The sequence below is a fragment of the Melanerpes formicivorus genome, unplaced genomic scaffold, assembly GCF_026170545.1.
Source record: "Melanerpes formicivorus ecotype bairdi unplaced genomic scaffold, bMelFor1.0.p_v2 SCAF_3, whole genome shotgun sequence".
Taxonomy (NCBI): domain Eukaryota; kingdom Metazoa; phylum Chordata; class Aves; order Piciformes; family Picidae; genus Melanerpes; species Melanerpes formicivorus.
This window is the reverse complement of record NW_027142355.1, coordinates 18,983,047-19,007,882: the sequence shown is the minus strand read 5'-3', so window position 1 is coordinate 19,007,882 and position 24,836 is coordinate 18,983,047. Positions and strand designations below refer to the sequence as shown.

The 24,836-nt window shown below is 42.3% G+C and overlaps 1 protein-coding gene across 2 annotated transcripts in view; it reads right to left on the bottom strand.

The window, feature by feature from the left end:
- The window catches only part of GRM3 (glutamate metabotropic receptor 3), a 117,935-nt gene that overhangs the window by 27,180 nt on the left and 65,919 nt on the right, over positions 1 to 24,836 (bottom strand). For both annotated transcript variants that reach the window (XM_068167934.1, XM_068167924.1), the window contains one exon: positions 13,103 to 13,958. In XM_068167934.1, the coding sequence (XP_068024035.1) occupies positions 13,103 to 13,958 (856 nt within the window). The remainder of the gene's footprint in view (positions 1 to 13,102; positions 13,959 to 24,836) is intronic.

The window sequence follows — 24,836 nt, the reverse complement described above, 5'->3', positions numbered from 1 at the left end:
TTTCCATCTGTCAAGGCCATAAATACTGTGGAAACCCACACTCAGAGAAACTATAACTAAAATGTATTTGTAGGGGCACATGATCTATAGTTAGTTATGGCAAGAGAAGGGACAACAAGAGCACAACCTTCTTCTCTTACAGGTGACTATGTCACTGCTGCATAGACTAGAAGATTCTGGCAAACCCATCCCATACACTTCAATATATGACCAAGATCTTCTAGTGTATTGTAGCAAATTTAAGACCTACCATAAAGGAGAAAAAGTCACAGAGAACGTGTTCCTACAGGAAGACAGCAGGTGAATTCTGTAGCAGAAGCACAGGAAGATGCTTGGGGCTCCAAGAGCTACCCACAGTCAGCTACCCATCACTGAAGAAAATAATTTTTGGCAACAAGAGGGGATTATTTTTAGGGTATAATCAATAGAAAGAAGAACATGTACCCAGCATATGCAAAATATCCTCTGTACAGTGAAAAGATAAAAGGGATAACAAGGAGCCACAAGGATGATGGCCTTTGCACTTTTTGTCAGTGCAAACCCAACAAGTATTATCTTTGACTGTAGAACTGTTTTAAATCTGAATTTAAAGAACAGTGAGTGAGCACTTTAGAGAGTCCGTGTGTGCATACATGTATGTGTGTGCGTGTGTGTATGCATGCTTGTGTCTGGGTTTTCTGATCCAAACCTCCTATACAATAGTGCGGCTGAAACAGCCTCAAGAAGTCAAAATGATGCCAGATGCCATTCCAAATCACAGTTCACTCTGAAAGTCCATATGCTCTCAGTTATTGAGTTACATAGGATTTCTGTGGCACACACATTCTGTGTGAGGACTTAGTAAAAGACTGCACTTCACTCATATTCATCCAGTACCCCAAAGAGATCCTACAGGAAGGCTAGAGAGGGACTTTCCATAAGGGTGTCTAGTGATAGGACAAGGGGGTATGGTTTTAAGCTGAGGGAGAGTAGGTTTAGAGTGGATCTTAGGAAGAAGTTCTTCAGTATGAGGGTAGTGATACTCTGGAATAGGCTGCCCAGAGAGGTTGTGGATGCCTCTTCGGTGTTCAAGGCCAGGCTGGATGAGGCCTTGAGCAGTCACGTCTAGTTGAGAGGTTACCCTGGCTATTTCAGGTAAGTTGGAGCAGATGATCTCTAAGGTCCCTTCCAACCTAAGCCATTCTATGATCCTATATTCTTTCTCACACTAATACTTTTCCTGTCCCCACTGAGCACCGTGCAGTTCCATCCCTGGCTATAAACTAGTGTCTTCTTATTTGAATCTCATATTTCAGCCACAGAAGTGGTAAATATTTCAAACCTAAAAAGGATTTCACGCATTAGCTTGTTCTGCTGCCCATCAAATTGTCTGGAATCTGTGTATGGCAGCAAATGGAAAAATGTACTGCATGAAACCTGTATTGAATTGAGGAGCAATTGCACATACACATTTAGAAAGTGAATGTCTCACATCTTTCAGAAATACTTTTGAATTTCTTCTGTAGGAAAAGTGCTAGATGTGTATGTGCCATTAGTCTAGAAGAGATGATTCATATATTGGCAAGTAAAATGATGGGTTTGTAACAAGAAAAGCAAAACTATAGGAGATGAAAAGTGGATGCAAGACTGAAGAGGCAGGGACCTTCATAGTGTGAAGTACATTAACCTCTGCTTTCTATTTACTGGGTGTTTGCAACCACCATGTACATTGTCACCACTTTTGACTCTGTGCTATTCTTCCTATACAGTAAAGAGATAGTGAGTTTTGTGTGTAGACACTCTACAAACCAAATTAGTTATCTTGGTAATTATTTGATTATTTTTATGCCTCAAGTTTAATGACTAATATTTGGAAATATCATTTTAAGCCTGAACCCCTCTACATGCCAATAGAAAGCACATAAGTTGATGCTGCTTTACTGCTCCATGGCTGGAGCAAGAAGTGAGAAAGCACATCAAAGGATTGCTCCTGTTTCTGAGCTATTCTACAGATAGGATTTTGTGGAATAGAAGTCATTGTACTTTTGATACATCTGTACATGAGTATCTGTGTTCTTCCCACTGCCTTGATGAATTTTAGTATTCTTTGTATTCACTTGTTACATCCTCAGACAAGCTGTGCTTTCATGGCAGGAAGAAGGAAACAAAAGGAAATGACTCACCCACATATCAGTTACATAATATATTTTTACATTCCATTCTATATCTGCTAATAAAATAGCCATGCATAATGCAGTGATGCCAAAGCACACATAGTCTGAGATGCTTTTAGAGGTGTTTAGAAACATGGCTCTGACAGATGAGACAGCAAAAGGAAGTCACTCTTTAACACATCTGTCTGACAGGTCCATCCAGTTTGCAGTTGAAGGTCTGTTTGTGAAGAGTACTTACATGCAAAATGAATTTCTGCTTTATGAAAGAGACAAAAGAGTAGATCTGGCTGCTTTTAAAATTAGCTTTTAGAAAGTAGATGTGATCTAGGCTTGAATGGATTTTTGATAAAAACATTCGCAAAGACTTGCACAAATAAGAAAGATGAATTTGTGTCAGGATCTGCAAAGCCTTTCAGGCATTGCTCTGAAACCTTTGTCCTAAGTCCTCCTTTTGATCCATGAGACAGTTACACCAATGTTGTGAATTTTGGGGAAAAATATAGGTTAGTGCAAAAATTTGCACTAACTAGTTGAGGTTGGGCCCAATTCCTTTCTTCCTTTTAGACAGGGAAACATGACTGCATTATTAACCTGCTTTTTTTCTGTACTGTGAGTTAGAAAATGGGCAAAACAAGCTTGAAGAGAACAGTTCAGGCTGGAAAGAAAGTTAAAATAGATTCATATGCTCATCTGGGCTGCAGTTTAAAAAGTATGAGTACAGCAGCCAGCTTGTGACAGGTTTGCCTAGAAATATACTATGTGGAAGAGATGTAGTTCAGATCAAGAGTCATGTCCAGGTTGCAGCAGCAGCCTGGACTGAAGGTTAGTATCACATTAATGCAGCTATACTGGTTTGATACCAGTTCCCATTTAGTCAGTGTTAGCCTGAAAATGCCTACACACTGTGCTCTACTGGGTGAAGTAAATGTGTCTTCTAGGAATGTAGAGATATTAAGATTGTATGAGGAGAAAATATACTTTTCTGAAGATTATGAATTCAGTTCTGCCTTTCTAGTATAATTATTAGCTGCCAACAAAAATAGAGGTTTGGTAAAAATAGCATTCAGTTATCATCAGGATTTGGCATTTGTAGTTTGACTTTCTGTAGTTTTCTTCAGCACCTTTTGAAAATACCATTTTTCTCAGGATTCTCTGTAAATCCAAGACACATCTGGATTACTCAAAAGAGCAATTTATGTTCCTAGTGTGTCCCTATGCAATCTCCTTCTCATGTCCTTTTTCTCATTCTCAGTACTACAGTAGTCATGTTTTGAGCATAACCTTTGCCTTTTTCAGATCCTTATATAACACCTCAACGTGCAAGTTGGACTAATTCAGATTACTTCTGGAAGTGCTTTTCCATAGTATGTAACAGAACATAATCTGGTCCTCCCATTGGTTTTCCAGAGCCACACTACATGATAAAACGTAAGAGGTAGGAATGCTGAGCCAATCTCTTTTCTCACGTATCTAGTTCTTCCAGGTCACAAGGAGAAAGAAGCAGACCTGACACATTTTCAGCTATGTGTGGATGTCTTGCACAGGTTAAACTGCATGAAGGGTAAAAACATGGTTGTCCTGAGTTGTCCCCATGTTGTAGAGATCAATGGGACAGAAAAAAAGAATGTGCATAGCTGGGGGATGAAAAGGCTGCATGAGTCTTCCTACGCCTCCAAGCAGTTTGACTGTGCAGACCCTCAGTGTTAGGGATTCACATAACATTTGCTAGCGAAATAAGAGATGAAATAATAACTATTATAAAACAATCAGCAGACAAACACACAAGTCTGTGATTTTGAGAAATTAGGTTACCAAACATTTTGTCTCTCAAATATGCAATCTGGAAGAAAATAATTGCTCAGTTTTCAGTCATGTTTCTCTCTGTAAACACAGGGTGCCTAATCTCATCCTCATTTACACACCCCCATGGGTGCTGTGCAATCTAGAGATTTATAAGTTGCCTAAAGGCGGTGTTATTAGTATGACAAAGTAGCTGACTATGAGTTACATTCAATACACAGACTGTATAACTTAATGTTCAGTTTTTCATAGCTCATCTGAAATGGAGGATTATGTAAATATTCAAGCAGAGGAAAATGAAATGGAGAGCTATTTGCCATTTTAGGGATATCATAGTACCTTCACTTAAACGTGCTACCTTAGCAATTTTGGAGCTATTGCTGGCCTGTGGCTTCAGCAGATTTTCTAGGACAGGCACCCATCTGTGTAAAGGCCAAAGGCAATATATTTCCAGAGTCTTCCTGAGGATTTGAAGAAAAGTTGTAGCTGCTCTGTGCTTTGCTAAAGCTGCATTTATCATCTTTTTGTCTATGGGAGCTCAGCTCTGAATCAGCCAGTGGTGGCAGTGGTGGCAGAAGGCAGAAATACCTTGCTCCCAAATTAAATGGGAAGCAATGGTCTAAAACACCTTGGCCTCTGCTGCTAAAGCTTCTCAAGAGACAGGAACACAATTTAATCTCTGCCTGTGCTCAGGCCAATTACTGTTAATTAGTACCAAATGAAGGCATGAAAAGACAGCATTTTACGTTGATCTCTGGCTAGTTAACAGGCACCATTAACAGGTAGGTCACTGACCTGTCATCACAGCAAGAAAAGTTTTAATGAAAATGTTATTTGCAAGTTGTGCTCTAGAGATGAAAATGTTTGTGTCCTGATGCCAACCCAAGTACCATCTCACATGGTTCAGTGTGTGGCATGCAACACATCCAAGGTGCAAACTGTTCGGCACTGTGCTACTTCAAACCTAAACTAGAATTAGAAAAAGTTCCATAGTATTTTAATTTCAGAGAGTTTACATCTATAAAGTTCTGAGTGACTTGGTCTGCTCCTACATTTGACTTTGTTTTCACTAGGAGGTTGAACTAGAGACCTGAGGGCCCTTTCAATCTGATTTATTCTTTAATTTTATGATTCTGTGTTTTACTAATCTATATTATACACAATTAAATATATATTTAAATATGCATGTATATTAAAAAAAAAATACATAAATGTATTAATACACACAGGGTGTAAAAGCTTCAGGAAAAGCTAACTGGAAAGTTCTGCCTGGAAGCCTCTTGGAGGATTGAATTTGCCCAAAGATCAAGGATGATCAATTTGAGTGCCTGTGGGTGAAAATTAGAGGGAAGACCAACAAGGCAGACATCCTTGCTGGAGTTTGTTATAGACCACCCAACCAAGGGTGAAGAAGTTAATGAATTATACTATAGGCAGCTAGAGGCTGTCTCAAGATCACCAGACCTTGTGCTTACAAGTGATTTTTAACTTGCCTGATATCTGCTGGGAAGTTAACACAGCAGAGAGGAGGCAGTCTAGAAGGTTCCTAGAGTGTATGGAGGATAGCTTCTTATCCCAGCTGCTGTGTGAGCCTACCAGGGGTAAGGCTTTGCTTGACCTTCTTTTTACCAATAGAGAAGGGCTGGTGGGAGATGTGGTGGTTGGAGGCTGTGTGGGATCCAGTGACCATGAAATAATTGAGTTTTCAATACAGAGTTAAGCTAAGAGGGGCAGCAACAAAACCTCCACTCTGGACTTCTGGAGGGTGGACTTCAGGTTACTTAGGGAACTAACTCAGAAGGTACCTTGGGAAACAGCCCTTAAAATCAAAGGGGTCCAGGAGGGCTGGACCTACTTCAAGGAAGAACTCTTGAAGGCACAGGAACAGGCTGTGCCAATGTGCTGGAAGATGAGCCACCGGGGCAGATGGCCAGCCTGGAGGGGGAATGAACTTCTAGGTGAATTAAGGGAAAAAAAGAGGGTGTATCATCTTTGGAAGGAAGGATAGGTAACCCATGGAATGTTTAGGGAGGTTGCTAGGTCATGAAGGAAGAAAATTAGAGAGGCAAAAGCCCATTTAGAACTTAGACTGGCCACTGCTGTGAAGGACAACAAGAAATCCTTCTACAAATATAGCAATATAAATAATAGTAGCAAGCAGAGGGGCAAGGACAACCTCCGTTCCTTGGTGGACACAGAGGGGAACATAGTAACAAAAGATGAGGAAAAGGCAGAAGGACTTAACACCTTCTTTGCCTCAAATTTTAATAGCAGGATAGGTTGTCTTTCAGACAGCTGGCCTCCTGAGCTGACACATGGAGTCAGGGAGCAGTATAGTTCCCCTGCAATCCAGGAGGAAGTAGTTAGAGACCTTCTTAGCTGCTTGGATCCCGACAAGTCCATGGGACCAGATGGGATCCATCCTAGGGTGCTGAGAGAGCTGGCCAAGCTGCTCTCCATCATTTTTCAGCAGTCCTGGCTCACTGGAGAGGTCCCAGAAGACTGGAAGCTGGCCAATGTGATGCCCATCCACAAGAAGGGCCAGAAGGAGGAGCCAGGGAATTACAGACCTGTCAGCCTGACCTCAGTGCCAGGCAAGATTATGGAACAGGTCATCTTGTGTGCAATCACACAACACTTACAGGATGGCCAAGGGATCAGGCCCAGCCAGCATGGATTTAGGAAGGAGAGGTCCTGCCTGACCAACCTGAACTTCTTCTATGATCAGGTGACTCCCCGGTGGATGTGGGGAAGGCTGTGGATGCAGTCTACCTGGACTTCAGCAAGGCCTTTGATACTATCCCCCATAGCAAACTCCTGGCCAAGCTGTCAGCCCATGGCTTAGACAGCAGCACTCTGAGCTGGCTTAGGACCTGGCTGGAGGGCTGAGCCCAGAGAGTGGTGGTGAATGGTGCCACATCCAACTGGCAGCCAGTCACTAGTGGTGTGCCCCAAGGATCAGTGCTGGGTCCCATGATCTTTAATATCTTTATCAGTGATCTGGATGAGGGGATTGAGTCCATCATCAGTAGGTTTGCAGATGACAGCAAGCTGGGGGCAGGTATTGATCTGTTAGAGGGTAGGAGAGCTCTGCAGAGGGACCTTGACAGGCTGGACAGATGGGCAGAATCCAAAGGCATGAGATTTAACACGTCTAAGTGCCGGGTTCTGCACATTGGCCACAACAACCCCATGCAGCACTACAGGCTGGGGTCAGAGTGGCTGGAGAGCAGCCAGGCAGAAAGGGACCTGGGGGTGCTGGTTGATAGTAGGCTGAACATGAGCCTGCAGTGTGCCCAAGTGGCCAAGAAGGCCAATGGCATCCTGGCCTGCATCAGGAACAGTGTGGGCAGCAGGAGCAGGGAAGTCATTCTACCCCTGCAGTCATCACTGGTTAGACCACATTTTGAGTCCTGTGTCCAGTTCTGGGCCCCTCAGTTTAGGAAAGATGTTGAGTTGCTGGAAGGTGTCCAGAGAAAGGCAACAAAGTTGCTGAGGGGTTTGGAGCACAAGCCCTATGAGGAGAGGCTGAGGGAGCTTAGCCTCGAGAAGAAAGGGCTCAGAGGGGACCTTCTTTCTCTCTGCAACTACCTGAAGAGAGGTTGTAGACAGGTGGGGGTTGTTCTCTTCTCCCAGGCAACCAGTACCAGAACAAGAGGACACAGTCTTAAGCTGCACCAGTGGAGGTTTAGGCTGGATGTTAGGAAGATGTTCTTCATAGCAAGAGTGATTAGCCACTGGAATGGGCTGCCCAGGTAGGTGGTGGAGTCACCGCCTCTGGAGGTGCTTAGGAAGAGAATTGATGGGGTGCTTGGTGCCATGGTTTAGTTGATTAGATGGTGTTGGGTGATAGGTTGGACTTGATGATCTGGAAGGTCTTTTCCAACCTGGTTTATTCTATTCTATTCTATTCTATTCTATTCTATTCTATTCTATTCTATTCTATTCTATTCTATTCTATTCTATTCTATGGAAAGGAATTATTGATCCTCATCAACAGCTAGGTCTGCAAAAAGGCAGCTGGAGGAATGAGAAAATAGAGAGGATCATCAAGAAAACCAGGCTGTCAAATATCTTGCTACAGCTCTATGTGCACATATACCTGGGTAACCTTAGTATAGACAGAACTGTGAAAAAATACTGTACAGGTTCAGTTGGTCCTCTGCTCTGAAATAGCAAGGATCAAGGGTGCCTTCAGAGACTGTCCCTCAGCTGCTTTCAGGATTTTAAATGCTATGACATCTTTGTGGTCCCAGGAAAAAGGCAGCATTTTTCCCTATAAATCTTAATTCATATCTTGGGGAATTCACTCTCTTTTTTCCCTTGGGTTTATTAGCTACAAACCCTTTGTAAATTATACTTTAGAATTTTTATTACTAGCAAGGTATTGGATGCCATGTGCCCATGAAAGTGTTATGTTCATTTGAAAGCAGTGTTCTGGTTTGTTTTACAGGTAAGTGTCACTAAGAAGGCCAGCAGGACCTTCCAGCTGATTCCAGTGAGTGTTGGAGGAGGAGAGTATCTGATCTGATGAGGAGGAGCTCATTGGGTGAGATAATGGAGTATTAGGACAATCAGCTGCAGAGCATGGATATGAGCTTTAGCTTCAGCCTGCACATCTACTGACAGTCACTCCCTGCTGTAAATTTATACCTGGGCTTTGAAATTTCTGCATCTGTCATCTGCTTGTTATAGCAGATGCATCATCTGGGCTCCATGCAAGCTTGGCAAGACATTAAGCTTCAAAGTGAACTTTTGGCATGAAATAGTTATGGCTAAGTCCCAGAGCAGGGATTTATGTGATGCTGCTGTGCTCAGAAGTGAGGTGACATCTGTGTGTTGTAGACCATGAGTTTTAAGCCCTTTCCTACTCAGCTAGAGCATGGAAATGATCCATGACAGTATGCTCCCACCACAGAAGTCACCAGTGTTCAAGTCTAGATGAGAATATGAGTTTGTGTTTCTGCTTTATGTTATTTGAGTGTTGAGTGGGTTAGAGTGGGGAATAAGAAAAGAAAACTGTATAGAAATTTAGGGTCTGACAGTTTTGTGATAAAGTCTAGCTGATGAAAGGGGTCAAATCAGACCTGACTTTTCCCATTTTGAGTAGTTATTCTGTTCAGCCATTTTTTCCTGGTATATATTTGATGATATAGGCTTCATACAGCCCTAAATCAAACCTTCCTCTGCCCATATGCTCCCACTCCAGACTCACAGCAGAATTAGTCCTGCAACCATCACCCCTGCTAACTGTGCTGTGAGAGAAGGTGAAACCCAGATCCGCAACCTTGAGTGACAAAGTTGTCATCCTGCAGCAGCCCTGGTACAGATGAAGGTAATGCTGGTCCTCAAATGTCATTGCTGATATTCTTCACACCTGGTTAACCTGGAGCCCAGCACCCCAGAGAAGCAGCTACACCAGATAACAAAATGTGGAGCACAGGTGTTCAGGACTCTACCATTTCATCCCAAATGATGGACACACCTTTCACACTGCCGGTGCTAACAACTCACTCTCTTGGCACATGCCAAATGCACTAGCACTTTAGGCAATGATAACGATGATTTTCTGTGTCATCCTGGTGGGTTAAAGGAACCAAAGCAGCTGGCAGATCTGTTTGTTGTACTAGCCCCTCCATCCCTCTGAGGGAGGGTGCCTTCTAGATATGTGGAGCTCTGCCTCCTGTTGGGGTTCATTCCTGGATTCATAGTCCTCCCAAGAGTCTCCTCTAAATGCTACCCTCCACCAAGTAGCAGCTGGTTGCTGATGAGAATTTGATTATACTCTGTCCTCTCTCCCATGGAGTCTTTGCATTTGTTCAGCACTTCTTCATAGTTCTGGTAATATAAACTAACAGCCTCTTGAACCAGCATCTCTTTATCAGCAGAAGAGCATCACGATTCAGAACATCAAGTGCTGCACTTGTGCCCTTGGGAGGGAACAGAGAGGATGGAAGGATCAAGAAGATAAACCAGCCTATATCTCTTTGAAAGGCCAAACAAGCACTGAAATGGAGCAAGTGTGTTTATCAAGGGGCTGGGCTTTGCATTCTCAGATCCTGCTGCTGAGAGAGGGAATTAGGTAGAGGCGTCTCTTTTCTCCCTCACAGAAAAGATTCAGGATATCACAATATTTGTCATACATGTCTTACTGACTTGCAAAAAAATTATCTGCTCTGTGTATCTCACAAACAATAGGGAATGAAATCTCACCATGCCTTTGTGTCACACTTCAGTTCCATGGAGTTGTTTCAATTTAATAAAAAAGGAGATATAAGTAGGACCCAAGAGATGTTAATACAATACCCATCACATAACATGTCAACAGCAGTGGTAGCGTGAGAGTGCACAAATCCTGGTCATTCCTCTAATCCAACCCTGCTGTTAGCTGGTCCCTAAGTATTTCCTTGCAGATCCCATTATTGCTGTGCCTAAGAGTCTCACTTGAGGCTCTCAGCTAAATGACAAGTGAGAATTTTAGTTGCTCTATAGTCAATAGCAAGAGATGTAGGGGAAAACTCTATCTCATGCAGGCTACCTCACGTGGACTGAACCACACTCTGTAAGTTCTGATCCGCTCCATCAACTATAATCAGAGATTAACCAAAATTAATTTAAGCACATAGGTTAAATGTCTAAAATTGCACAGTCCCACACCAGTCATATAAATGTCCTGTACCATTTACTCAGACTGGTGTATTTCAAATGCACCATCACATGTTCCTGGAAACTGGGTGAATATATTCAGGACCATTTATCAGATTTCTTTCATGGCAAGCTGCAGGTTATGCATGTCAGGCTCATCTCTTTGTACCTCTGCATTTCAGCAGACAGGAGGCATTGCTTAAATAACTGTTTGTCTGTGGGGGAATATGGTGTCACTTGTGTTCTCCTTCTTGACTGTTTTCTGTTGGTGGTAGTGGATCGTTATCTAGGCTAAAGAAGAGAGAACATTCACAGCCTGACTTGTTTGCAGTGCACCTGATGGGCTGGTAGCTTCCATGCCATCCCACCTCTGCAGTGGGGATTTGTTCTTGGATGAGGAGCTGGAAATATGAGAACATCATTGATCAAATGTACCACAGAGCAGGATCCTGACATTGTATAAATTACAAACCCAGAGATTTCCTCCAACCAGGAAAGAGCAAAGAAGAATTCTTCATCCCATGGAAATCGGTGATGAGATTTGCATTAAAATTTCACACCTCTCTGAAAGGTAGAAGGCATGGGAGCTTTGCTGATTCTCTCACTACCTAAAAATAACTCATGTGCTTAAAAAGTGACTGACATTAAAATACAGATTCACATTATAGTAGAAGAACTGATAACAAATGGACAGGAGATGAGCAAATCATACTTCAAGCTAGTACCAAACAAAGCCATTGTTAAAGAACTCAACAGTTTTTTTAATGCTTTAAACCCCAAATTAACTGCAACTAAAGCTCTTCATGATTTCCATGTTGATTGTAAAACAATTTAATTTGATTTAAAAAAGAGCCTTCTTTATTCAAAACTGCAAAATAGCAGGCTTGGTGGTTGTTTATTTAGCTGGAACAGCTTCAAATTCCAATTAATGACAAGTGTCAAAGATTTTTTCAGCCCAAATGAAAACATTTTTTTCTGGCTTTGCTTTGCATAAAACAGTCAGATGAAGGTTTTGAAGCATCTCAACTTCCAGCTGCTATCACATTTTTTTTCCTTTGTTACTAAATCTATATGACCAGAGGACACCCAAGATCCTGGGTCGTTTTGAAGACCCTCCTGAGAGATGAGCTAAGATGCAGCAAGTGACCAATTCCATCTGCCCTTTCTTGATTTCCATAGTAAACAAACCCAGACACGTTAACTGCGGGAATCACTGATGTTCTCTAAACAGGTCAGCTAGTCAGCAAATAGGATGCCAGGAGACCAGGGGTCCTAAGGAGCTCTTCAACATGCTCTGGGAGGTATGCCTACAAATACTCAGGAAAATCAAGAACTTAGCTACCCTACTGAGAGTGAAAGAAGCACTAAGGATGTGGTTGGTAGTATCTAGAGATGGTTTGAATTAAATGCTGAGAAAACCCCTGAAGGAGCAAAAGTTCAAGTTCCAATCTGACTTTTCCACATAGTTTCCAGGGTTATTAATGTTGTAATGTGGTAATGAGGGTCTCCTTGAGACTGAATATATTGTATCATACATGTATTTTTCCTTAATGTCTCTTGGAGCTATTTCTCATACAAAGCACAGCGTGATGTTTCCTTACTACCAACTCTGTCAGCAGAGAATATCAGTTTAATAATAAATGCAAGCTCAACCTAGATACTTCAGAAAAAAGTTAGGCATTTAACAACAACAACAACAACAAAGGAAGTGATAGTCTACACTGCTTATTTCCTCTGTAAATCTATTTACCCTTGCAATGGTGTAATATTAATAACAAACATAAGCTCAGCCATATGTAGTGGCAGAAACACAGGTGTCATGTACTGCACATCCATTATCCATGAATTCTGCTCATGTCATTGCCAGATCATCCACTCTTTCTCCTCAAGTCCCCTGCACATAGCCTGTCTAGCTTTTTATACTTCATCATCAGGCTTAAAGTTCTGTAATACAGGTAATGGCACTATCCCGCATATATAAATATTGTCTATTGATCTGGTTCTGTGGCTAGAAGCAATTCTTTACTATTGCAAGGACATTGGTCATTGGCTATGGTCTAACTTTTATGTAAATTCACAGTACAATGAGATAGAGAAGGTCAAGTCTTGCCATAAGCATAGCAGGCAGTTGCCTAGTGGAGCAGGTGTTGAAAGGACCATTGGTCTCAGAACATACCCAGCTGAAGCCAAGATGGCTATGAATTAAATGGAAGTGTGTGTGTGTTTTAAGTTTAGAGGATGGAGAGTAACATTTCCAAGACAAGATGCTGTCACCTTCATCTCCCTTCTGTTGAAAACAGAAGGAGCCTCAAGCTGTTTTTCTAGGGTTTTTGTCCTGTTCTTCTTTCTCACTTCCTGTGGCAGGAGTGGCTTTGCCTGGCTGCCACTCTGATTGGAACTGTGACAATAGGTTCTGTTGGGAATTAAGGTAACTCTTACTGTGACTGTAGAACATTTAATGAATTACACTGACATTTCATATGTACCAAAAGAGACATTGTTACCTGTAAAATTTACTTTCAGGAGATAATCTTTGTACAACTTCCTGCCGTCCAAATGCTTCATGGCATCACAGAGTTTGGTGGTGTTTGGACAGAGAGTCCTCTGCATTTTATGCAAGGCATGAGCCATTGCATATACTGCATTCACAACAAACATGATCTTGGATTCTTGCTCATAGTTGGAACTGTTGATGGTGAAGTGCTTCTCACAAGCCTTTTTATGAGTTTTTTTGTTCTGGAGATTACACTGAAATTTTTGCTCCCAGAAGTCCTTGAACCAGGGGTTACGTCTATTATTGTGAGGGCTGAGGCTTTGGAAATATGTGTCAAACTCTTTAACTGGATGAGAAGCAAGTTCCAAGGTTATTGCCCCAGAAGCTATGTGCTCATTGCCCTTGACAATACTTTCTTGTGCTCCCCACCCATCGCTGGCAATCCAGGTAAAGGAAACATTGAAGCGGTTGGCAGCTGCGATCAGCTCCCGTGAGTCATCACCTCGCATGAAGAGCACCACCACTCTGGCATTGGGTTTCTGCAGCAGCTCTTTGATCACACCATCATAGGACTTCCGGATGTTGGACCGACCTACTTTCTCAGAGGTGGCGATGCAGATGTTGCGGAGGCGAGCTTCCTGCTCAAAGGCTTCGATCCCTGTCTCCCCATAGTCTCCTTCTGAAGCAACCGTTGACACATAAGTCCAGTTGAAGTACCGTAGGATTTCAGCCATGGCTTTTGCCTGGTAGAAGTCAGGGGGCACTGTCCGCGCAAAGTAGTCGTAGCGAGATTTGTCACTCAGCTTGGCACTGGTGGAGGCATAGCTTATCTGGGGTATCTGGAAGAGTCTGAGCAAATTTGCCACCTAGAGAGAGGGGGAAGAAGACAGATTTTGAAAGGGTGGTATTTATAAAACTAAACAGGAAGATCTGGGGACAGCCATGAACAGTTTTTTGATATGAAGTGTTCTCACAATCACAGATAGAGGATGTTGGGAACATACTTTGGTGAGATCAGTGCACTGTGCAGAATAGCTGTTCTGCTGACCACTTAAGTCCTAGGGTCCTACTAGGACTGTAATGGACATTTTATTTCTCTCAAACTGAGTCTGTTTAAACCAACAGAGAATCATAGAATCATTTAGGTTGGAAAAAACCTTCAAGATCATCGAGGCTAGCCATTAACCCTACTCTACCAAGTCCACCACTAAGCCATATCCCTAATCAACACCTCTACTCACCTTTTAAACACATCCAATGATGCGTGACTCCACCACCTCTCTGGACAGCCTGTTCCAATGACTGACAGCCCTTTCAATGAAATGCCTTTTTCCTAATGTTCAGTTAAACCTCCTCTGGCACAGCTTCAAGCCATTCCCTCTTTTTCTATCACTAGGAACTTGGGAGAAGACACAAACAGAAAATATACTTCAGTTCTGATCTGTGTTCTTTACTAAAGTTTGGGGTCTTACATGCCTTTCACATTTGTAGTGTGATTCATCTTCTCCAAGACTCGTTGTATTTGATAACCAAATATACAAACAAGACATAAAATTCACTTTTATGCAACTCTCACAGATACACATGTACAGACCTTTCACAGAACTTTTTAGCTTCACTTATTCAAGAGCTGAGTTCCCACCTTTCCTATGTTTTTACTATTTTAAGCTCATTTTGAGCTTTTCTGACTGCAGTCGTCCTGAGAGGACATGTTTGTTGCATGTTAGCACTCACAGAATCACAGAATATACCTGGCTGGAAGAGATCTCAAAGATCATTCACACCAATTGTGCACTTCTCAAGAGTTGTACAATGTCATGTTGACCCATAAGAACTACAATACTAATACCCATCAAAAGCATTGCATATCTCAGTAAATATTCTTTAAAAGTATTACAAGTCACTTGATAAAGGTGACTAAGTGAATGTAATAGACTGAAGGTTTCTAATGCAGTTACTATAGTTTTCCTTGTCATTCTGATGAAGAAGGTATAGAATAGAATAGAATCAACCAGGTTGGAAAAGACCTTCCAGATCATCAAGACCAAACTATCACCCAATACCATCTAATCAACTAAACCATGGCACCAAGTGCCTCATCCAGTCTCTTAAACACCTCCAGTGATGGTGACTCCACCACCTCCCTGGGCAGCCCATTCCAATGGCCAATCACTCTTTCTGTGAAAAACTTCTTCCTAACACCCAGCCTAAACCTCCCCTGGTGCAGCTTGAGACTGTGTTCTCTTGTTCTGTTAGTGGTTGCCAGACTAATGCATAAAAATACATGCACAGTGCCTTTCCCAACAACCTTTGCCATCTGAAACAGGGGACTTAAGGAGATCCTTGTTCTACTATCCTCCTGGGATACCAAGGAAAAGCAGACAGGATGATATGGCATCTCAGGCCTTTAGGTGACTGTTATCTGGGGAGCTAAAGCATGTCTTCATAAGTCACTCACAGTACTTTATTTTTTTAAAACCAAAATAAAGCCTCATCTATGCTGCTTGGAAGAAGTGTCCTGACAGAGAGCTTTAGCAACCACTCTGCTGTTTTGCCCATGGGTGTGGGCATGTGGTTGGGAAGTGCCGTGGCTGGGAAGTTAACAATTAATTTCCATTGTGGTGACTGAAACAGTTTCAAGCAGCAGGGTGGGACTGAAAGGCTTGTTTTGTCACCAAGCTGCAAGGGCTGCTTTGAGCATTGTTAGGCTTCTGTGACTTTGTAACTATTGATTGCATGCCCATATATCCACGTGGTTGGCTTCACATGTCCTCACTCAAAAAGAGCACTTTGATTTGGTAATTAGAATGTCCTCCATGCAGCTATTCAGGAACATTTCTTGCTGAACCATGAGGGCTGGAATTGCTATTCTTGCTTCAGTTTATTCTAGCAGAAATGATTATATTTGAGCTAAACCACAACAAGCATATGCACACATATTGTTCTGCATTTTCCCTCCCAAACTCATTTAAAAAGAAGTCAATTTTCTAGCTAAAGCACTGTTATTAAGTGTGTAGTCAGGCCTTCAGCTCACAGATACTCCTAACAAATATAGCAAATTGCTAATTTTTTAAAAACATTTTATTTCTAATTTCTTTCGGTCTAAGCAGCAAAAGTATCCACATACGAAAGAGAACTACACTCTCATTTCACAAGGGGACCCCGAGCCTTAGAGGTGACTATATTTCCTGGGTCTCTGCAAACCATCTTGCATTTCTGCTTCCTGTGCTACAGGGAGAAAAAAAGCTTTCCTGTCACAATACTGTTTACAGTAACACTCTTCACTACTATGCTGCCCAGATGAAAATCAGATTCTGATTAAATGAGGAACAAGATAAAGACACAGGTAACAGATTCTGCAGAGGAACTGCTGTCTAAGGCTATGTCAGCTCTGCAGTGTCTCACTGTAGTAGAGAACAGTGAAATGTGAACCCGAGTTCTGTATGCTAAGATTGAACCACCTGAGGCATACTACAATATAGTTCCATGATGCCTTGGGACATGTGCTACAGCTTCAAAATGCAGTGTAGATCCAGCTTTTGCTAAGTGAAATAATCTATTTTGGCAGAGCTCCAGGCAACAATTTAATCAATCCATGGTGCATGCAATTAGAGCCTGAAATCCATATGTTAGCACTTAAGAGCAGTAGTAGCCTGGGTTTTTGTTTGCTTGTTTGTTTTCTTTTTCTTTTATTGTTTTTCTTTTCCCCTGCTAAAACCAGTGGGTTTTGCAGATACTTTGCACCTCTGAAAATAAGGCTGGATGTTCTGTTTCTGCAACCTAAAACAACTGCTTTGCACAGCTTGCTTTGAATAAAGTGTTGATAGAATCAGTTTCTGGGATGACAGAAAAATTTAATTTGCCCTCACACTGCTGACTTAAAGGTCTTTTCCAGCCAGAATGATTCTATGATAAGGAGTGCCCAACATAAGTATGACAGGAAGTCCATATCTTTCTGAAGGGAGAGACCACACCAGCAAATCCTGAAAACTGGGTGGCCAGAGCAGTTCCAGAGGAGACTGATGTCCTTCTCACAGTGCTGGAGCCACATCTATCACTTCCATTTCTGTGTTCATCACAGGCAGGACAAGCACTTGTGAGAAATTGCCAGTCCAGTTTATAACACTGAAGATGACTTCCTAATACCTTTCTGCAAGGAGCAGGGAATTAGGTACAGCCATCAAACATGTGAATTTGGTTTCTGAGCATATTTGTGGTCATGGTGATAGATGGGGTCAGGTAGGTAACACCTCTGTGTCTCAGAAAGTCGTATATGGATTTATTGACTATCATCAAGCATTCTACCTCTCTTTCTCAGGACTTTCATTGCTGGATTTGTTGTGATGCTTTTGGTTAAAATTTCCCTTCTTAACAGCTGTTACATGGGTTGTTTGAGTGTGTGCAGGGATGAGAAGCACAGGAAACACTTTGGGGAATAAAAAAAGCTATCTCAAGAGTGTTAGAAGAGACAGGATTTCTTCAACACAGTACACAAGTGTGCATTGCCCATTATTTGGACAGAGGACATCCCTTGTCAGACGACAGTGCTCTCTGCACTTCCATAATTTTACCATGTGAGAGTCTCATGGCACTTAACACGGCTTAATGAATCTAATTCCACAGAACTCCTCTGAGACAGGCAAGAACTCCCATGGCTGTTTTGAACAGATAGTAAATTAAGCTTCTGAGCAGAACAGGATTGAGGTAAAGGAAGTTTGTCTCTACTGAAAAAATGGAGAACCCCCTGTCTGAACTGCTATCTATCCTAATGAAAACTCAGTTACTGCCTTTGGTCACCTGACCTCATGCCTCACCTATGTATGAGCATAAATTGGTTGTCTAGATTTCCACAGTGAGACTATGGCAAAGCCATGTCCCAATAATTTTCTAAAGTCTGGGTCATTGCTAGAGCTAGAACTGAGATTTTAGAATAGAATAGAATAGAATAGAATAGAATAGAATAGAATAGAATAGAATAGAATAGAATAGAATAGAATTAACCAGGTTGGAAAAGACCTTCCAGATCATCAAGTCCAACCTATCACCTAACACCATCTAATCAACTAAACCATGGCACCAAGTGCCTCATCCAGTCTCTTCTTAAACACCTCCAGTGATGGTGACTCCACCACCTCCCTGGGCAGCCCATTCCAATGGCCAATCACTCTTTCTGTGAAAAACTTCTTCCTAACATCCAGCCTAAACCTTCCCTGGTGCAGCTTTGAATAAATCTGTACTGCTGCCAGTGTATGCCGTATCTAGTTCTACACTGGTAATCTACACTGTGGGTTTTTTATTATTATTTGAGCAGTTGCAGGTCAAACTGCAGCTAAAACATTTGCTCCAATAATTTATTTAGTTTTCTTACTTGACTTTTATTAAATCTGCAAATATTTTAACCAAATTTTATCAAAAAGCATTATTTTAGAAAAGCGGGGAAGAAACATTTGTTCTGAATGGGCTGGGGTGTGGCTATGTGATAAATCATGGCCATAAATCTAACATTAAAAACCATTCAGGTAGCTGATGGCCTTCACTGGCCTGTACACCGTTCCTCATGGTCCTATCTCCTGGCTTTTACATCTTATGTCAAGTTAGAACCTCCTTTCCACCAATTCATAACCATTTTCTTCCATCCTCCTCTTACACCTCTCAGTGGAGACATGTGCTTTGTCTTCTTGAGAACCAACCCATGCATGCTGAAAAGCTGGTGTTAGGTTCTGACCAAACCTTCTCTTCTCCAGTTTTCTTGATCTCTTCTTGTAGGGTGTGTTCTGCAGACTTTCCTCCCTGTAATCATCTCTGTATTTACTTAATCTTTCTTTTACTGGAGAGCCCAAAGCTGGACATAGTGTTGCAGATGTGGTCCAAAGAGAATAGAATAAGTAAAAATAAATAAAATAAATAGAAATAATCATGACCATCTGTCTACTGGCTATGTTTCTGTAGACACTGCCTAGCATGTGGTGAGCCTGTAGTACTGCCAGGTTTCATTGCTGGCAATAAATATGAAGAATATCGAAGAAGAAGATTCCATTATAACTTTCCCTGGCCTCTCAGGACTCAAAAGGCCTAAAGACATGGCTCTCACCTCATGACTCAGCTGGAGCACTTCTGATATACGCACATGATTTGGGAGTTTTGGGGAGGTGGAGACATCTGTCTATAATGCAAATACAGTTGTTCGGCTTGAACATGAGAAAATACTTTATTGCAGACTGATTTAGTTTCAAAGGGAAATTAGGAGCTTAAATTTCATACTGATTTCAGAATTGAAGTACTTCTATTAGTCTGGAATGTCTGGTCTCATAGACATTCAGGTGTTGGGGTGGGCAATGAAGGTGGAGAAAGGTCTAGAGAACAGTTCTCATGAGAAGCAGCTGAGGAAATTGAGATTGTTTTAGTCTAGAGAAAAGGAAGTTGAGGGGAGACCTTACCAGTCTCTACATATACCTGAAAGTAGGCTGTAGTGAGGTAGGTGTTGGTCTCTTTTCCCTAGTAATAAGTGATAAGAGGAGAGGAAATTGCCTTGAGTTGCTCCAGGGGAGGTTTAGGGTGGAGATTAAAAGGACCTTCTTGACTGCTTTCAACACTGCTTCTCGAAGACTGGAATAGGCTCCCCAGGGAGGTAGTTGAATTGCCATCTCTGAAAGTGTTTCAAAGAAGCAGAGATGTGGTGCTAAGGGTGCTAATGCACCAGATTTAGTAGAGTTAAATAATGAACTTGATGACACAATCTATGATTTTAAACCTCACAGTTTTAAGACGTTTTGTCTGGGATATTATAATATGCATAGAAGACAGTGTCTACATGGGGCTTTTGTCACCATTTGCAACAGAAAACAGCCATTTGGTTTCAACTCTAACCCACGAGTGTATCAGTAAAGCCATCATCCCAGTCCTGTTAATTGTTAAAGGTCAGTTGCAAGGAGCTAAGCCAGAAGCAGCGAAATACAGCCTGGCTTGCTCTGCTCTGCAATCTTCTGGCACACTGCAGGATTGAAGCAGTGGTTTTCATCATCTTTCCCTCTTCAGTATTAAGTGTGGTATTTGCTAGTTAATGAATATTGCTCCTTAATAAAATTATTTCCACAAGGTAATTCAGCAGAAAGAAAGTCATTGCCAAACAAATAAAAATGCCTGGCATTTTGGGTTAGCAGAGGGAAGGGAGAAGATAAAAATTCTTTTAGCCTTTCTCTTCTGAAAAATTTGGCAATGAAGCTGGAAAAATGTAGCTAAATATTTGCAGTGGTCTCAATAGCTGTCACATCCAGAGAAGCAGTGTTTGAATAGTGAAATAATTGAATCTGCAAAATGAACATCAGAAATAGGGAATACTGTCAGAATAAGATCCAAAATTTCTGCAGAGGACCCAGGAGTTTCTTTTGTTTTGTGTAATCAAAAGTAAAGCAATAGGGATGTGCAGAGAAAGGTATTTGGAAAGAAGAATTGTTTGGAAGCCTTTTTTTTGCTCTTGTTTTCCTGCAGGGTATAGCACAGTGAGCTGTCACGTACGCACTCTGCTTCCATACAGCATTAACTATTGAAGTGAAGTAAGATAAGCACTGCACTGCAACACAGAGAAGGGATCTGTGCAGAAGGTCTTTATGCAAGGAGCACAACTCTTCTATGAGACTTGGTGAAGTTGACTGAGTGACTCATGTTACATTTACACATGATGAGTAAAGGGACTAAAATTGAAGCTGATGGTTCTAAAAGCATGAAATGGCTTCTGCAGTTAAGAGAACTATCATTGATAAGTATGGTTGGTTGAGACTCATTAACTAATGCGTAAGGCCTTGTCATAAGGGACAGAATGAGTGTGTGCAATGTTAAGATGTCCCTAGATAGTTCCTATTTTTGGCTATTTTTCTTGTAGTCGTGTTCTTTTCCACTTGTAACCTCGTAGGGTTACTTTCTTCTTGCCTGTAGTCTCATAGTTTACTTACCCATCCCTGTCAAATGGTATCATTTCCCCTTAGCAAAAGGATAAAACATTCATACTGAAGGAAAAAAAATACAACAATCCCAACCCTAAATAAAATAGAATGCAAAGGAATTAGTTATCTTGAGATTTTCAAAGAAGCCAGTCAGAAGGAGGTATGCACATGCTTTTTAAGTCTTTAGGAAAGTCATGACTGGGCTCTTTGTAAATCTCAGCTTAGTGGCTGTTCAGTTTCTGAATGTGGAATAGAAATAACAAGAGGAACAAATAGCAAGGATCTTGATGAATGGTAAAATAGGGAGAGAAAGAACAGTGATAAAAGATGTAAAGTATTTAAAAGAGGCTCTGGGAAGTTAGCAAGTGCATGTGCAGCTTAAATGCCAGGGATAGCTGGCCCGTTGCATAAAGCAGACCTTTCAGTAAGGATATGGCATAGTTTTACAAGCACATTACCAGAGGCTGCTGTTGCACAGCTGAATTCAAAGTTCCTCTATAAGCATGGCACAAACTGGCACATGTGGTCTGTGGTCCCTGGTGAAACCCTGCAGCCCACTGCACATTTCTCCTGCCCATATTCCTGGTGGGTCCATGCACAGGAGAACAGAGACCCCTACATTATTAGAAGGGATTTTCTGCATGTAGCTCTTCTAAGGATTTTCCCCTCTTTTCAGTTGTTATGGAAGTCACAAGCTACTGCTAAGACTGGTTGGAAGATGGTTTATCCTTGGAGGAATGAAATGGAGGTGATTAGCTTTCAGGCTCCATGAACCCTTGGCAGAATTGTCTGGCTAAGAAACAATGACAGCCAGGATAGTATTGCCAGTAAGTGAGATCATATTCTGAATTTCATGCCAGATAGCAGATCATGCACTCAGTTTTTGTGATAGTAGCAATGTACCTTTAAGCCTTTTCCAGTGGTTTTGTTACCATTTGTTTGAGATATAATAAGGAATTCAGAAGGGTACTGATTTCTATTCTGCTGTGTTGTGTGTTTGTGTTTGGTTTTGGGTTTTGTTTTATTTTTTTTTCCTGGATGAGGCTCTAGTTTGGGAATAACTTTCATGACCATGGTCTGTGGATTGGGAGCATAAAGGAAGCTTTATACAGGGATGAAGCCCTACATCAATATGCATACAATAGATATGGAAATGCAAATCCCAGCCCACCTAGAGAATGTTTCTAAGACATAAATGTAGGGAATGGACCCCAACCTTCATTTTCAGAAGACTGTTTCAGTTTTCAGAAACAGAGAAGAACGGGTTACACCCACGGGTACTGAGAGAACTGGCAGATGAGGTTGCTAAACCCCTCTCTATTATATTTCAAAAGTCCTGGCAGTCTGGTGAAGTCCCCACAGACTGGAAAAGGGGAAACATTGCCCCCATCTTCAAAAAGGGCAAGAAGGAGGAACCAGGGAACTACAGGCCAGTCAGTCTCACCTCTGTGCCTGGAAAGATCATGGAACAGATCCTCCTGGAGTCACTACTCGCTCAAAAGAATACTGAAGAGGTGATTGGGAACAGTCAGCATGGCTTTGCCAAGGGCAAATCCTGCCTGACCAACCTGGTGGCCTTCTATGAGCAGGTGACAAAATGAATAGATGAGGGGCGAGCAACTGATGTCATTTACCTGGACCTGAGCAAAGCCTTCGACACTGTCCCACACCACATCCTGGTCTCCAAACTGGTGACACATGGGTTTGATTGGTGGACCACTAGATGGATAAGGAACTGGCTTGATGGCTTGATGGCCGCACCCAAAGAGTGGCTGTCAATGGCTCCGTGTCCCAGTGGAGGCCAGTGACAAGTGGAGTCCCTCAGGGATCAGTCCTGGGACCTGTCTTATTCAACATCTTTGTGGGGGACATGGACAGTGGCATTGAGTGCACCCTCAGCAAGTTTGCTGATGACACCAAGCTGTGTGGTGCAGCAGACACGCTGGAGGGAAGGGAGGCCATCCAGAGGGACCTTGACAGGCTGGAGAGGTGGGCACAGGCCAACCTCATGAAGTTCAATAAGAGCAAGTGCAGGGTCCTGCATCTGGGTCGAGGCAATCCCAGGCACAAATACAGGCTGGGCAGTGACTGGCTGGAGGATAGCCCTGAGGAGAGAGACTTGGGGGTGCTGGTGGACAAAAAGCTCAACATGAGCTCTCAATGTGCACTTGCAGCCCGCAAAGCCAATCAGATCCTGGGCTGCATCAGGAGAAGTGTGGCTAGCAGGTCGAGGGAGGTGATCCTCCCCCTCTACTCAGCCCTGGTGAGACCCCACCTGGAGTACTGTGTCCAGTTCTGGAGCCCCTATTACAAGAGGGATGTGGAGGTGCTGGAACGTGTCCAGAGAAGGGCCACGAGGATGATCAGAGGGCTGGAGCACCTCTCCTATGAGGACAGACTGAAGGAGTTGGGGCTGTTCAGTCTGCAGAAGAGAAGGCTCCGAGGTGACCTAATTGTGGCCTTCCAGTATCTGAAGGAGGCCTACAGGAAGGCTGGGGAAGGACTTCTCAGGATCTCAGGTAGTGATAGGACTAGGGGGAATGGAATGAAGCTGGAGGTGGGGAGATTCAGGCTGGATGTGAGGAGGAGGTTCTTCACCATGAGAGTGGTGAAACCCTGGAATGGGTTGTCCAGGGAGGTGGTTGAGGCCCCGTCCCTGGGGGTGTTTAAGAGCAGGCTGGATGAGGCTCTGTCCAGCCTGATCTAGTGTGGGGTGTCCCTGCCCATGGCAGGGGGGTTGGAACTAGATGATCCTTGTGGTCTCTTCCAACCCTGAATGAAACTATGAAACTATGAAACTATGAAATCCAGCACTTAAATAACCATACTTCTGCTTGCACATGCATATTCCTGACAGTGCTGACCTAAGTATTTTAAACATGGCATTTGGATTAGCTATGCAGGTGCTCTTCTGTGCAAATGAACACTGCTTTTTTCTTATTCTTTATACAATGTCATTGAATATCTCCAAAGAAAAGAAATTTTTCTTGTAAACTAGAAGAAAGTAGATAATCTGTCTCAAATGAAAAGCCTTGAACCCAAAGCAAAGTCCTTCAAACTTTGGAGAATTCACCTTCTGATCCTAGATTCAGCTCAGGTCAGAACTTTAAACAGCTTATTTTTTCCATGAGCCCTTCCACTGACTGAGAATTCTGGCTTGGGTTCTGAAGGATCAAATGCTGTGCAGATTGAACTTACTGCTAATTTAAATGCAACATCTAAAAACTAATTATCCAGATCATCATTAACAATAATAACCTAGTCTGACCAGAAAATAATTAAGCATTCTGCATTCTCTTGTTGTTTTTAGTGTCTGCAAAAAGTGCCTATTGTGCATACTGACTCAGTAGGGAAGGTGTTCATTGCTGATTTACCAGGAAATTCTTTTTTCCTTGGTGGAAGGATAATGAAAGAAGCAGAAATCTGACAGTAGGAGCATCATGAAGTGATTTGGCAGGCAGCTGTCCAGACAACAATGTGGAGAGGAAGGGTGAAAAGGGGGGAACAGAAAGTGTTGAAACACAACAGAAAATTCATAGGGGTGAAAAAAAGAAAAGGGCAGAAATAATTTCTTGTCTGAAGAGCTCAGCATGGCTTATTTTAAGGCTAAGAAACTATGCTGTGGACTTTATGATGTTTACAGCTCACTGCAAAAATAAAATGCTTGACAGGAGTACCCTGCATGCTGTTTGAAAACATGGGAAGCAGAGGTGCTCAGCTTTGTACACATGCCTGCTGAAGCTGTTTGACATTCAGTGGTGGTGCAATTCCAGTTGCTGCTGGAGGTACTCTGTGCAGGTGACT